This window comes from Doryrhamphus excisus, chromosome 9 (assembly GCF_030265055.1).
Source record: "Doryrhamphus excisus isolate RoL2022-K1 chromosome 9, RoL_Dexc_1.0, whole genome shotgun sequence".
Taxonomy (NCBI): domain Eukaryota; kingdom Metazoa; phylum Chordata; class Actinopteri; order Syngnathiformes; family Syngnathidae; genus Doryrhamphus; species Doryrhamphus excisus.
In genome coordinates, this window is record NC_080474.1 from 6,979,518 (window position 1) to 6,992,416 (window position 12,899).

Consider the following 12,899-nt stretch of genomic DNA (forward strand, 5'->3'; position numbering starts at 1 on the left):
GACCTGTCAGAAGACCTCAGAAAGAAAGTCATCGCAGGTGCCGTCAATGTGCCAAAAAGTACTGTTGCATCACTGGTCCAGAAGTGGAAGCGTCATGGTGCCAATGAGAACCTCCGAAGAATAGGGCATCCCTCCAAGAAACAGGTCTGAAGCAGTCTCTCCAGGTTGCTGGGACTAATGTACACAAGGAAGGTCTCCATGGGCGTTTTGAAAAGAAAAATCCATACCTGAAGAAACAACATCTCAAGACTTGTTTGCAAACAAACAAAAATGAACTTTTTGGCAAACATACCCCAGGAAGTATATTTGATGCAAAGCCAACACAGCTGATGACCAGCCCTACCTTGAAACGTGGATGTGGAAACATAATGCTGTGGGTGAAGAACCTCTTCATGAACCTTGAAAGGAGGTTTATCTTTCAGCAGGATACTGATCCAAAACATACAAGAATGGCTTAGGAAGAAGAAAGTGAAGCTTCCAGACTGGCCAAGTCAGAGCCTGGATCTCAACCCAATAAAAAACCTGCGTCAGGATATGAAGATCCACTGAAGATCACCAAGGAACCTGACTCAGTTGGAGTGGTATCGTGAAGAGGAGTGGGCAAAACTGTCCAAACACCATTGCGCAAAACTCAATCATGGCTACTCAAAGCGATTGGAACCTAGTGCTTACTATGACTTGATGACGTTTGCAACAATTAAATACAATTAATGCAATCTATAGTAAAGAGTGCGACACATTGTCATTTTTGTGCTATTTCCTTTCATGTAAACAGGAGAAAGACACTTTTCCTTTGTTCTGTGTTGCTCATGGGTATGAATACTTTTGCAACCCACTGTATCGTTGCTATCGATACAGCTGTTTAGTCTGATGACTACTTCGATGCCTAACAAGCTCCTGTAAAGAGTTGGAATTAAACTGAAGTTGAGTTGATAAAACGTCCTGTGCGATCCCTCAGGCTTTTCAAATGCAGGCTTGCTAAAGTCCAAACCTTGACAACTGTTGATAGCGTGTGAATCAAGAGGCATAGTTACTCAGACTAAACATGGTTGTATCTTGGAAGCAACGATAGTTATTACATAGCAGTGGTCTACAATCAATTGAGTCGTGTCTTTTGTCCATAAGATTTTCCATTACTTTATTCTCTGCTCAACCACCTAGCATCATACAATGCCGGTCGTAGGTATGGCACATCAAACATCATATTTGTATCAGCGGTTTGAAAATATCCAAATTGGAATAAGAATTTTTTTTTTATGTGCTGCCTTAGCAGTAGTAGTAATGTTTGCTTACTACAGTAAACCTCGGATATATCGGATTCAATTGTTCCCACTGGTTTTGTCCGATATAAGAGAAATCCGTTATATGCGTATACCGGAAAATGGCAGTTTTACACATATATCGGATTTATATCCGGTATATGCGTAAATCGGATTTTATCCGTTATAAAAAGGCACTTCCTTGACTATGTTTCCAATGTACCTGGACTGGGCAATGAAAAGAGACGTAAGGTAATGAGAATTTAACTTTATTGGACTCTGAGCATAACAAATTGTTAATTAAGCTAGGCCCTGTTACGCCCGTCAGGCCTACGTTATTTCCAATAGTGAGGTTAAGATCTCATTCACTGCTGTGCTAGTATTATTTACGTCACTCACTTTTATATTTGTCCTAAATCTGGAGCCAGGAGAAAGACAATAGCCAGTGACATCAACAAGATTAGCATAACGATGCGGCCATCCGATATATGCGAGGGAAATTTAATGGAAATGCATTGGAACGGGACTGGAGATTTTGTCCGAAATAGGCGAAATCTGTTATAAAAAATCCGATACAGTGAAGAAAATAAGTATTTGAACACCCTGCTATTTTGCTATTTCTCCCACTTAGAAATCATGGAGGGGTCTGAAATTTTCATCGTAGGTGCATGTCCACTGTGAGAGAGATAAACTAAAAAGAAAAATCCAGAAATCACAATGCATGATTTTTTAACAATTTATTTGTGTGATACAGCTGCAAATAAGTATTTGAACACCTGTGTATCATCTAGAATTCTGACCCTGAAAGACCTGTTAGTCTGCCCATTAGAAGTCCACCTGCACTCCATGTATCATCCTGAATCAGATGCACCTGTTTGAGGTCGTTAGCTGCATAAAGACACCTGTCCACCCCATACAATCAGTAAGACTTTAACTTGTAACATGGCGAAGACCAAAGAGCTGTCCAAAGACACCAGAGACAAAATTGTACACCTCCACAAGGCTGGAAAGGGCTACGGAGCAATTACCAAGCAGCTTGGTGAAAAAAGGTCCACTGTTGGAGCTATCATTAGAAAATGGAAGAAGCTAAACATGACGGTCCATCTCAATCGGAGTGGAGCCCCATGCAAGATATCACCTCGTGGGGTCTCAATGATTCTAAGAAAGGTGAGGAATCAGCCCAGAACTACACGACAGGACTTGGTCAATGACCTGAAAAGAGCTGGGACCACCGTTTCCAAGGTTACTGTAGGTAATACACTAAGACGTCATGATGTGAAATCATGCATGGCACGAAAGGTTCCCCTGCTTAAACCAGCACATGTCAAGGCCCGTCTTAAGTTTGCATATGACCATTTGGATGATACAGAGGAGTCATGGGAGAAAGTTTTATGGTCAGATGAGACCAAAATAGAACTTTTTGGTCATAATTCCAATAAGCGTGTTTGGAGGAAGAAGAATGAAGAGTACAATCCGAAGAACACCATCCCTACTGTGAAGCATGGGGGTGGTAGCATCATGCTTTGGGGGTGTTTTTCTGCACATGGGACAGGACGAGTGCACTGCATTAAAGAGAGGATGACTGGGGCCGTGTATTGTGAGATTTTGGGGAACAACCTCCTTCCCTCTGTCAGAGCATTGAAGATGGGTCGTGGCTGGGTCTTCCAACACGACAACGACCCGAAGCACACAGCCAGGAAAACCAAGGAGTGGCTCCGTAAGAAGCATATCAAGGTTCTAGCATGGCCCAGCCAGTCTCCAGACCTGAACCCAATCGAAAATCTTTGGAGGGAGCTCAAACTCCGTGTTTCTCAGCGACAGCCCAGAAACCTGACTGATCTAGAGAAGATCTGTGTGGAGGAGTGGGCCAAGATCCCTCCTGCAGTGTGTGCAAACCTGGTGAAAAACTACAGGAAACGTTTGACCTCTGTAATAGCAAACAAAGGCTACTGTACCAAATATTAACATTCATTTTCTCAGGTGTTCAAATACTTATTTGCAGCTGTATCACACAAATAAATTGTTAAAAAATCATGCATTGTGATTTCTGGATTTTTCTTTTTAGTTTATCTCTCTCACAGTGGACATGCACCTACGATGATAATTTCAGACCCCTCCATGATTTCTAAGTGGGAGAAATAGCAAAATAGCAGGGTGTATATGCAATGAATTTTTATTGGAAATGCATTACAGAAAAATCGGTTCTTTTTTATCTGTCCGTTGTGAGCGAATTTCCGATATATCCGAGTCCGATATATCCGAGGTTTACTGTATTGTTGTAGTGTCCTATTGTCCTCTAGTGTCCTTTAACACCTCTGCTCTCATGTTGTCCTCAAAGTATAGCTGTGCGTCTAAGTTGTTTAATCAATATAAACACATAGTGTGTCCGCTGATTCTGTTAAGTTAACTGTTTATCCATCCATCCATTTTCCTCCACTTATCCGGGTCCGGTTCGCGGGGGCAGCAGTCTTAGTAGGGAAGCCCAGACTTCCCAGTCCCCGGCCACCTCCTCCAGCTCCACCGGGAGGACACCAAGGCGTTCCCAGGCCAGCTGTGAGACGTAGTCCCTCCAGCGTGTCCTAGGTCTGCCCTGGGGCCTTTTCCCGGCTGGGCATGCCCGGAACACCTCACCAGGGAGGCGTCCGGGAGGCATCCGGACTAGATGCCCGAGCCACCTCAACTGACTCCTCTCGATGTGAAGGAGCAGCGGCTCTACTCTGAGCCCCTCCCGGATGGCTGAGCTCCTCACCCTATCTCTTAGGGTGAGTCCAGCTACCCTACGGAGGAAACTCATTTCAGCCGCCTGTATCCGCGATCTCATTCGGTCATGACCCAAAGCTCATGACCATAGGTGAGGGTGGGAACATAGATTGACCGGTAAATTGAGAGCTTTGCCCTCTGGCTCAGCTCTCTTTTCACCACGACGGTCCGGTACAGCGACCGCATTACTGCCGAGGCTGCACCGATCCGTCTGTCGACCTCACGCTCCCACTTTCCCTCACTCGTGAACAAGACCCCGAGATACTTAAACTCCTCTCCGACTGAGAACCATGGCCTCTGATTTGGAGGTACTGAGTCTCATACCAGACGCTTCACACTCAGATGCAAACCGTCCCAGTTAACTTTTAAAAAAATCACAATTATTTTTTCAGTTTATTTTGGCTTTTTTTTTCTTATTTCACAGGAAGTTGTCAACCCTATTCAACGGTGTTGCTTTATCGTTCATCGATGCTTCCTTTTATGTTTGTGTGCATGTATGTGTCCAGACACTTTGAAATCTCAGTTGATCCAGGCGGTGGAGAAGACTTCCAAGATTAAACAGTTGCTAGTGAAGACCAAGAAAGATCTTTCTGATGCCAAGAATGAGGTCTGTTTTTCTGTCTTCTAGTTTATTTTGTATGCATAAAAAAAAAATGTATTGCCGTTAATGTTAACTAATGTTTCCCGTATACAGGAGAGCTCTCTAACTATGCTGCAGGCCTCATTAAGAGGAGAACTAGAAGGTAGCCAGCAGCAATTAGAAAATGCCAAAGTAAGACAGCCATTGTTTCCCACTATTTCCTCTGCTATGTTTGACAACATATATAATGCTTAGCTTCAAAGTTAACATAATATTTCTCTTCATGTAAGATTGAGGTGTGTGACCTGACAGCTGAGTGCTATCATATGAAGGAGCAGCTCCGGTCTGCAACAGAGCAACACCAACGAATCAGCAGCTCTCTCCAGCAGCAAATCCACATTCTGCAGCAAGAGAGAGACATGGCTAAGGTACTGTGCAACTGAAATTTCTACATACTGTATCATAACTTTTTTTTTTTTGCTCTTGCTGTGATGCTTCAGCAAATTTGTCGGCTAGTCTGGCTGCACAGTGGCCCATGTTCACATAACAGTCCTGTTTGAAATGCCATTGACAGATTAAAATGCATTCATTTTACTGGTAGGGAATCAGGAACTCCAACCACTTGTGCCTGATGGTGGTGCCTTTAGGAATTGGAAACAAATGTGGTGTTCCCTTTTGAGGCTTTGCTAGCAAGTAAACAGCGGAGCAGCGCTTGGGGGAGGGTGGGGAAACAGAGCTAGGGGGAGGGCACAGGGCTTTTCTGTCTTACAGCCATGCCCATATAAGGAAGTCCACCCCTCTGTGATGTCATAAAGGAGCAGTATTACCATGGCTTTTCAAACCAAGCATTTGAGCCATCCGAAACTTTTTTATTATCTGAAACTTTGGCATCGTTTAACTCGAGAATACAACATTCTAACCACATTTATAGGTCAAAAAAGTGGAAAAAGAGTCCAGGGAAGAAATTAAGAAGAAAGAGGTTTGTGGGTGGCAAGAGCCGCTTCACTGACCGTTAAAAAAAAATAAAAATTCATGGGCAAGGATTGCAAGGATGGTTTACCTTGATATATGCAACTTGACTGTTCAAACTGCAATATATCAGGTATATATTAGAATTACTGTAATTTCAATCACAAGCTATAAGGGAACTCAAAAAGAGCTTGTCAACCAATTGGAAATTGCAAGTGGTCATTACTTAAAAGAAGAGGAAGCAGAGAAAGCTGAGGGTTTTTTTGTCCACATCTTCAGACTGCCAGACTACACACTAGTCAAAACAGCGGTCTTTGGCATCGCTGAAGGCAAGAACAAACATGGCAGACCCAAGAGAGAATAGCTGGATGACATAAAAATGGTCCCATAAGAGCATATGACAAACAAAGACCATTGAAATTGACAGAGACAAGTGGAGCAAATATGTGGACACCTCTATCGACACCCATTAAATCAAGTAGTCAAGTCATTACTCAATATTTGAACAGTCTGACTCACTGTGTCATCATCAACTTAGCACTCAAAAGGTCGGTAAGAAATATACAAGACAAGTAGCAATACAAGTTTAGAATAAGAAACAAATTGTAACTCCCTCGGATGTGCATCAGACAGCAACTAGTTCTTGTGTTTTACCGATGGATTTATTCCAAAACCAACGTGAGAACTAAAGGGGTTCAAAAGATACAAAATACAATAAACGATGAATTTCAAGAAATTTAGTTCCGCCTCATTAACTTACGTATATGCATCTAGGTAGGAACCAAAAACGAAAATAGTAGGAACTTAAAACAGCATACACTGACTGAGTGGCAGTTACACAAATATTTCATCTATCTACTTCAGTCTGAACAGTCAGGTCGCATCTATCAGACCTGTATGTCATCGAAAGGCATTGTTTAGTTGTTCGAGACTTGGATAAAGTCACTCAGCGATGTATGTAAAAGTTCTTGTTGGTAGTGGAAAATTATATTTAAAATGTCAGTGAAGCGACTCCTATCCTACCACCCACATGCTCCAGGCGTCACATCTTGCTCTCTTTCTTCTTAATCGCTGACATAGAATCATTTGCTTGAGAAAGTATTGGCTCTTGTTGTACTAAATCCTTGAAATTGCCACAAACACTTAAAGGTGTTACTATATTGCACTATACTGCATAGTTGTTGATTGTTATTTAATTCCCAGGTCGAACTTGCGACAACAGCTGAGGAGTTTGAGGGTTATAAAGTCAGAGTGCACAATGTACTGAAGCAACAGAAGAGCAAACTCGATGGGCAGAATGAAAGCAACGCGAGCAGGCTAGAAAGGTAAAGGGGGGGGGCTAATGTTTTATTTATTGTTTTTATCTTTGCTATCTAATGCTGCTATCTTGTTGTTTTCATCCAATGCTTTTGTTATAGCAGGTGCTATAGAAATTAAATTACCGTAAGCCAGGGCATTCTGTGACTAAAATGAATGTACTGTGTTTTCTACCAGAGAGCAGTTGTCGTCTCAGGTGGACCAGCTGAGGTCCAAACTGGCAGAGAACCAGAAGTCTCTCCAGAGCAGCACAGCGGATCTGCAGCAGCTCCAGAATGAACATGACACACTGCTGGAACGACATAACCAAATCCTGCAGGAAAATATTATCAAGGAGGCCGACCTCCGTGAGAGGTTAGGTATTTTAGTTAGTTAGTCCCAGTCTGTAATTAAACATACAGTACCTCCGATTCTCCTCCGCCAGGCTCCTGTCGGTGCAGTCGGAGAATGTGGAATTGCGGTCAGAGCTGGCTCAGACTCAAACGGACTCATCATCAAATATCGAGGCCCAGCGACAGACCCACCGGGAGCAGCTGAGGAAGATGCAGGAAGACCACCGTGCCACCGTTGAGACGCTTCAGCGTCAACTGAGTCGGTGTGAGGACCAACTCTTCATCCTGCAAAATCAGAGCAGTGAGTTTTTTTAACCTTATCCATGTGGATGCTGAGTGTATTAACCATTTTTGAAATGGGAAATACCTAAAAAAAAAAAGATAATCATGGTCACAAGACCAGTCATTCTCAATTGGTCACAGAGTACGTAAAAGGAAAAAATAAATCTATCATCACACACATCAGTTCATTCATAATTAAGGCACTTTAAATGCAATTTAAGCAGGAGGCCAGTGATTGTTTTTTAATTCTCATATGGCACTTACATTGGTCTAAACTGGGTGTATGTTTATATAAAATATCAACTTCGAGCAGTGCTTCTTAAATAGTAGGGTGGGCACCCCTTGGGGAGGGCGCAGGGAACTGTTGCATCCATTGTAATGCAGACCTACCAACATGTACAAATGTATGGTACTCAATAGGGCTGCAGCTATCCGATATTTTGGTGATCGAGTATTCTTCCAAAGTATTTGTCGAGTAATCGGAAAAACCAGGTCTGTCAAAGATAACGCGTTAATGACGACAACAGAACGTCCCAAACAGTAGTAGTAGTAGTAGTAGTAGTAGTAGTAGTAGTCTATTGCACTAAACAACACTTGAGCCTGAGACTGGTTCCATATAAATTGTCAAGAGTTTGTTCATTCCACGAAAGGAGTGATGCAGGAGAGAACTGCGGATGGCAGGTCGTCTGTGTGTTTATCAGTTGGAAGCTCATTCATCACTTCCCACACAGCTGTTGCGCGGAGTGAAACAGCAAACACACATACACACACACACACCGCAAGGGCTTGGAAAACATCATGTGCTGGCGACCTTGCTCTCTCTGTACCCGCCTCTCAGTGTGGCGAGCAGCTCATGGCGGCATCTGGAGAAGCACGTCATTAGTCGCTCACACTTCTGCAGCTTTTCAATGGTGGTCAAGTGGTGGTTTTTACTCAATAAAGTTATATTCTTCAATATTCATCAAGTCTGTCTGCCACCATGTTTGTGTTTTATGGTGAAGACTTGATTGTTTCTACGTTGTACTGGTTCTACTGAGCAATAATAATGTTGTATGAAATAATATAAAAGTGAAATATATACCAGGATGTCTGACCGATATCAGACGATAATTACTGGTCATATTGACATTGTTTTTTTCTGCCTATAATGATATTGGTACGCAAATGAGACCTGATCAGGCCTCCACAGAGCAGTAAAGCTTACTAGCTTATTATATCCATGTCCTGGATTTTGACCATCAGATTGTAAATATGCCATTTGCAATGATTGTAAAGTGCTTATTATGTGAGGAGAGAGTAAGGCGTCTTCCTTATACTACTTCTTATTTAATAGCATACCTCAGCAAGCCTAGCATACCTGCAGCAAAATACTGTATTAGTCTAGAGCAGGGGTCGGCAACCTTTACTATGAAAAGAGCCATTTCACCCACTTGCCCACTAAAGAAAAATAGCCTGGAGCCGCAAAACGTTGTATGTTTAAAACAACATTGGAGGGAAAAAAAAAAGACGAGTTGGAGTACTCTTGCTAGTACTGGAGATAAACTTTTGTTTTTAAATGAGCTCTAATTTATTTTTTAGAATCGTCAAATAACTCATTAATAATAATTAATAACTCAAATAACTCAAAGTATTACTCATTTCCCTTCATGTTAACCTGTCAGAGAGAACTGGATAGCATCCTGTCTGCTCATTCAGTCACCAGTCAGAACTCAGTCAGGATGCATTCATGGTCTCACACAAAGTTGGATTTTTGTAAACTCATAACAAAGACGTGCATTTTCACCACACGGGTGCTAAAAAATATTCAAGCATTGCAAAGGGAGCCGCAACAAAGAGGCTGGAGAGCCACATGCGGCTCTGGAGCCGCGGGTTGCTGACCCCTGGTCTAGAGTGTCATCATTTGCATCTTGTTTTGATCTTATACAGATGTACATAGAGATGTGCGGCTTCCGAAATTGCATCTTTGTTGTTGCTAGGACAAGTTATAATAGTTGACAAATGGCCGTGATTTCTGAATGACTATTTTGTTGAGATGAAATCCCTCCATCCATTTTCTGTACCGCTTTTCCTCACGAGGGTCGCAGGCATGCTGGAGCCTATCCCAGTTTTCTTCAGGCGAGAGGCGGGGTACACCCTGGACTGGTCTCCAGCCAATCACACAGCACATATAGACAAACAACCATCCTAGCTGTGTGGCCGTTGAGACAAAATATTACTACAACTATGGCAGTTTTCTATAACTTAATAGATTTTGCATTATTTGTCTTATCTTGCACAAAGTGTTGATTTGTTAAATGCACCAAGGCATCACAGTCGAATCATAATCACATGACATTAGTTTGCTGCCAATGTCTGTATTGGTAATGAAGTGGTGGATAATGCCTCATATGCTACGTAAACTGTCACATTGTTGGTCTTTATATAGCTCACTTGCTCCAGTTTTGTTTAAAGCTCAAAATCACAACTTTTTGCATTGTTAAAGGATTCAGTTAACTAATTAATCATGATTGTGTATTTCACAGTGATGAACGATACTGATAATTTTTGCTACAGTGATTGCAGTGGGGTGCATTCAATGCGCAGGCGTACCTAATGTGAGTTTAAATTGATGATATATGCAATGAAGTGCTCCCTATGTGCAAAAAAAAAAAAAACCCTTACTTCACACTCCTGTGCTTTATGACATGCGGCTCTAAGAAGACGAGGCAGAGATTGATACTGGAGGTGAAGCACTCGGCGTGTTGACAGAGCTCTTGACTCGGGTTCATTAATAACAATCTTAGCTGTTGTCCACCAATTGATAAGATCTCCTGGTATGTTCACCATAGTGTTGAGCAGCTGAATTTGTGTCTGCTGCCCCCTTATGTTATGTATTAGGTATAGCAAAGGAAATACATACCGTTTATTTACCTGGTGGAGGACTGATTTCACTCCAGAAGAGAAATATTGATGATGTTTGTCATATTTCAGTGTTTTAACATACTGTCTTCATGGCAAATTTGATAAAAAACATTTTTATTTATTCTTGTTACCACTGATAAAACTTATCACTTGTATAACATTTACATAAATTTGTCAATTTATTGCCCTCCCAGGTTCTATGGCGGTCCAGTCCACCAGAAAATCTGTTGATGCTCAGCGCAAAAGTGCCGACCAGAATAATACGGGGCCGGTAGCAGTGGTCATGAGCGACCTGCAGTCTATGGCTAGGGAGGAATGCGAGGGCATGGAGACCACAGAGAACGAAAGCTCCTCCCCTGCACTTTTACCCTCTCTCGAGCATCTTCTCGCATCGCCGGACCCCAAACAAGGTACAAAAGTTTCAGCTACTGCATGTATTGACATTTCTAAAGCTTTGGAACTAAAGTAACCCACAGTGAGCCATATCCACAAATGGCAAAAACAGTGGTGAACCTTCCCTGGAGTGACCAGACAACCAAAACTACCCAAAGAGCGCCACAATAGACCCCACAACATCATCCAGAGTAAAAGTAACATCTGGAGTAAAAGTAACCGTATTTCAGAAAAAGAACATCATGCCAACAGTAAAATATGGTGGTGGTAGTGTAATGGTATTGGGCTGGCATCTGTTTGTGACACCAAGCTGTCCACCTCTGAATGGCTGAAGAAAAACAAAACAAAGCACCTATTCAGATTATGACCTTAAAAAAGCAGTTCATGCTCAAAAAAGCCTCCAATGTGCCAGAATTACAACAATTCTGCAAAAATGAGTGGGCCAAAATACTTCCACAGTACTTGTACAAGACTCATTGCAAGCTATCGCAAAAATTTTGTTGCAGTTGGTGCTGCTGAGGAAGACCGAACCAGTAATTAGGTTTAGGGGGTAATCACTTTTTTCATACAGGGCCGTGTAGGTTTTTATTTTTTCATAAAAGGTTTCATTTAAAAACCTGCATTTTGTGTTCAGTTGTGTTGTCATTTACTAATACTTGCATTTGTTTGATTTGATGACAAATGTGCAAACAAATAAGAAAACAGGAAGGGGGCAAACACTTTTTCACACCACCGTACTTAATATATTGTATACTTCTGTCGTGTTATGCACTACCCACAAAGCTTTCAATTTTCTATTGTTTATGTATTGTAGCAGCCTCTTCTAACTACTTGAGAGATTGTTTTCTTTATGATCTATCAATGTGGGCCCTCAGAGCCGTTTGTGTGGACTGTGGAGCCCACCAGGGAAGAACTGAGTCACAAGCTGAATACAACCACACGCAGCCTGGAGCACATGAACAGCCTCCTGCGTGAAACAGAGGCCACCAATGCTGTTCTCATGGAGCAGATCAATGTAAGTCAACAAACGCTTATGTGTGCTTGGTAGTCTCTGCAGTTGAGTAAACAAATGCTCCAGACGCTACTTGAGGAATTGTAGCAAATTGTGTTTATTAGTAAATTGTCACACAATCAGGAGTTTTTACCCCACATTGGGAAACAAAGTCAAGTTAAACAGGCCGATATGCCCCAACAGTTATGTCAAACAGTTTAGCATTGTTCAAAGTGCCATCTTTGTCCAAAAGAAAGTAGAACTTGTGTCCTTTGATTTTGAGGGGGATGAATGAGGGAGACTCCTGTCTGTGAGCATGGCAGGCGACCTGGGACAAGGGCACTGTTATTTTTCGGCCACGGCCCATTCCCAGAGGCGATTGCGTGGAAACAGTCACCATCCTCCCACCTTGGTGTAAAACCACCTGGCTGACAGAGCGCCGACAAAACAGAATCCCCAATCCTAAAATACCTGCTCCAATAGTCATACATCCCAGCGTGAAGCCGTACTTCCAGGTGCGGGACCCCAGGTTCATTTCAAAACTCCACACCCCAGCCAAAGCGGTGCTGGTGGGGGCTTTTCTTCCCCCCTGTTCTCGAGTAGCCCCTGTGTCTCTCAGCCCGGTGTATGCGAAGTGGGCCAGATACGTCCAGAAGATGCACTGACCGCCGCAGAAAAGAGACAAGAGGCGGAAGAAGCCTGTCCTGTCGTGTTCGAACAGGATGACGTCTCTAGAGGGTTGCGTGGAGCCGTGGCGTGACGTCAGCTGTTTGGGTGTCGCCACAAAACACCTCCTCCCCAAACCGCTGGTTTGAAACTTTGACCAACCTTGCGACAAGGCGTCTTTTAGCTGAAGAGTAATCAGCCTGGACGGCCATAGTGCTCCGCACATTCTTGCTAAGCTCATGTCGTAGAATATGAGTGGAAATAATAACAAAAACGTTAATACACGCCGAGGAAGAGGAGCAATTAAATCAATTTCAGAAAATGTAACGTCCGTGACACTGCGGGCGCAGCCATTTTGATTTGTGACGTCACCGCGTAAAACGACGGAAAGCGCCGTTGACCAAAAGTGTGTAGGCGTGACTTTTAGGTGCTGTGACACCCAATTTGGT

At 42.7% G+C, this 12,899-nt stretch overlaps 2 protein-coding genes across 3 annotated transcripts in view; one reads left to right on the top strand and one right to left on the bottom strand.

Moving 5' to 3' along the window:
- Positions 1–12,899, top strand: part of LOC131136030 (GRIP and coiled-coil domain-containing protein 2) — a 34,326-nt gene that overhangs the window by 19,736 nt on the left and 1,691 nt on the right. For both annotated transcript variants that reach the window (XM_058082492.1, XM_058082493.1), the window contains 8 exons: positions 4,526–4,626; positions 4,714–4,791; positions 4,890–5,027; positions 6,772–6,893; positions 7,063–7,239; positions 7,310–7,518; positions 10,595–10,810; positions 11,669–11,808. In XM_058082492.1, the coding sequence (XP_057938475.1) occupies positions 4,526–4,626; positions 4,714–4,791; positions 4,890–5,027; positions 6,772–6,893; positions 7,063–7,239; positions 7,310–7,518; positions 10,595–10,810; positions 11,669–11,808 (1,181 nt within the window). The remainder of the gene's footprint in view (positions 1–4,525; positions 4,627–4,713; positions 4,792–4,889; positions 5,028–6,771; positions 6,894–7,062; positions 7,240–7,309; positions 7,519–10,594; positions 10,811–11,668; positions 11,809–12,899) is intronic.
- tmem223 (transmembrane protein 223) lies at positions 11,887–12,809 on the bottom strand. Its single transcript, XM_058082494.1, has one exon. It carries the CDS (start codon positions 12,689–12,691, stop codon positions 11,963–11,965), a length of 729 nt encoding a protein of 242 aa, XP_057938477.1. The 5' UTR covers positions 12,692–12,809; the 3' UTR covers positions 11,887–11,962.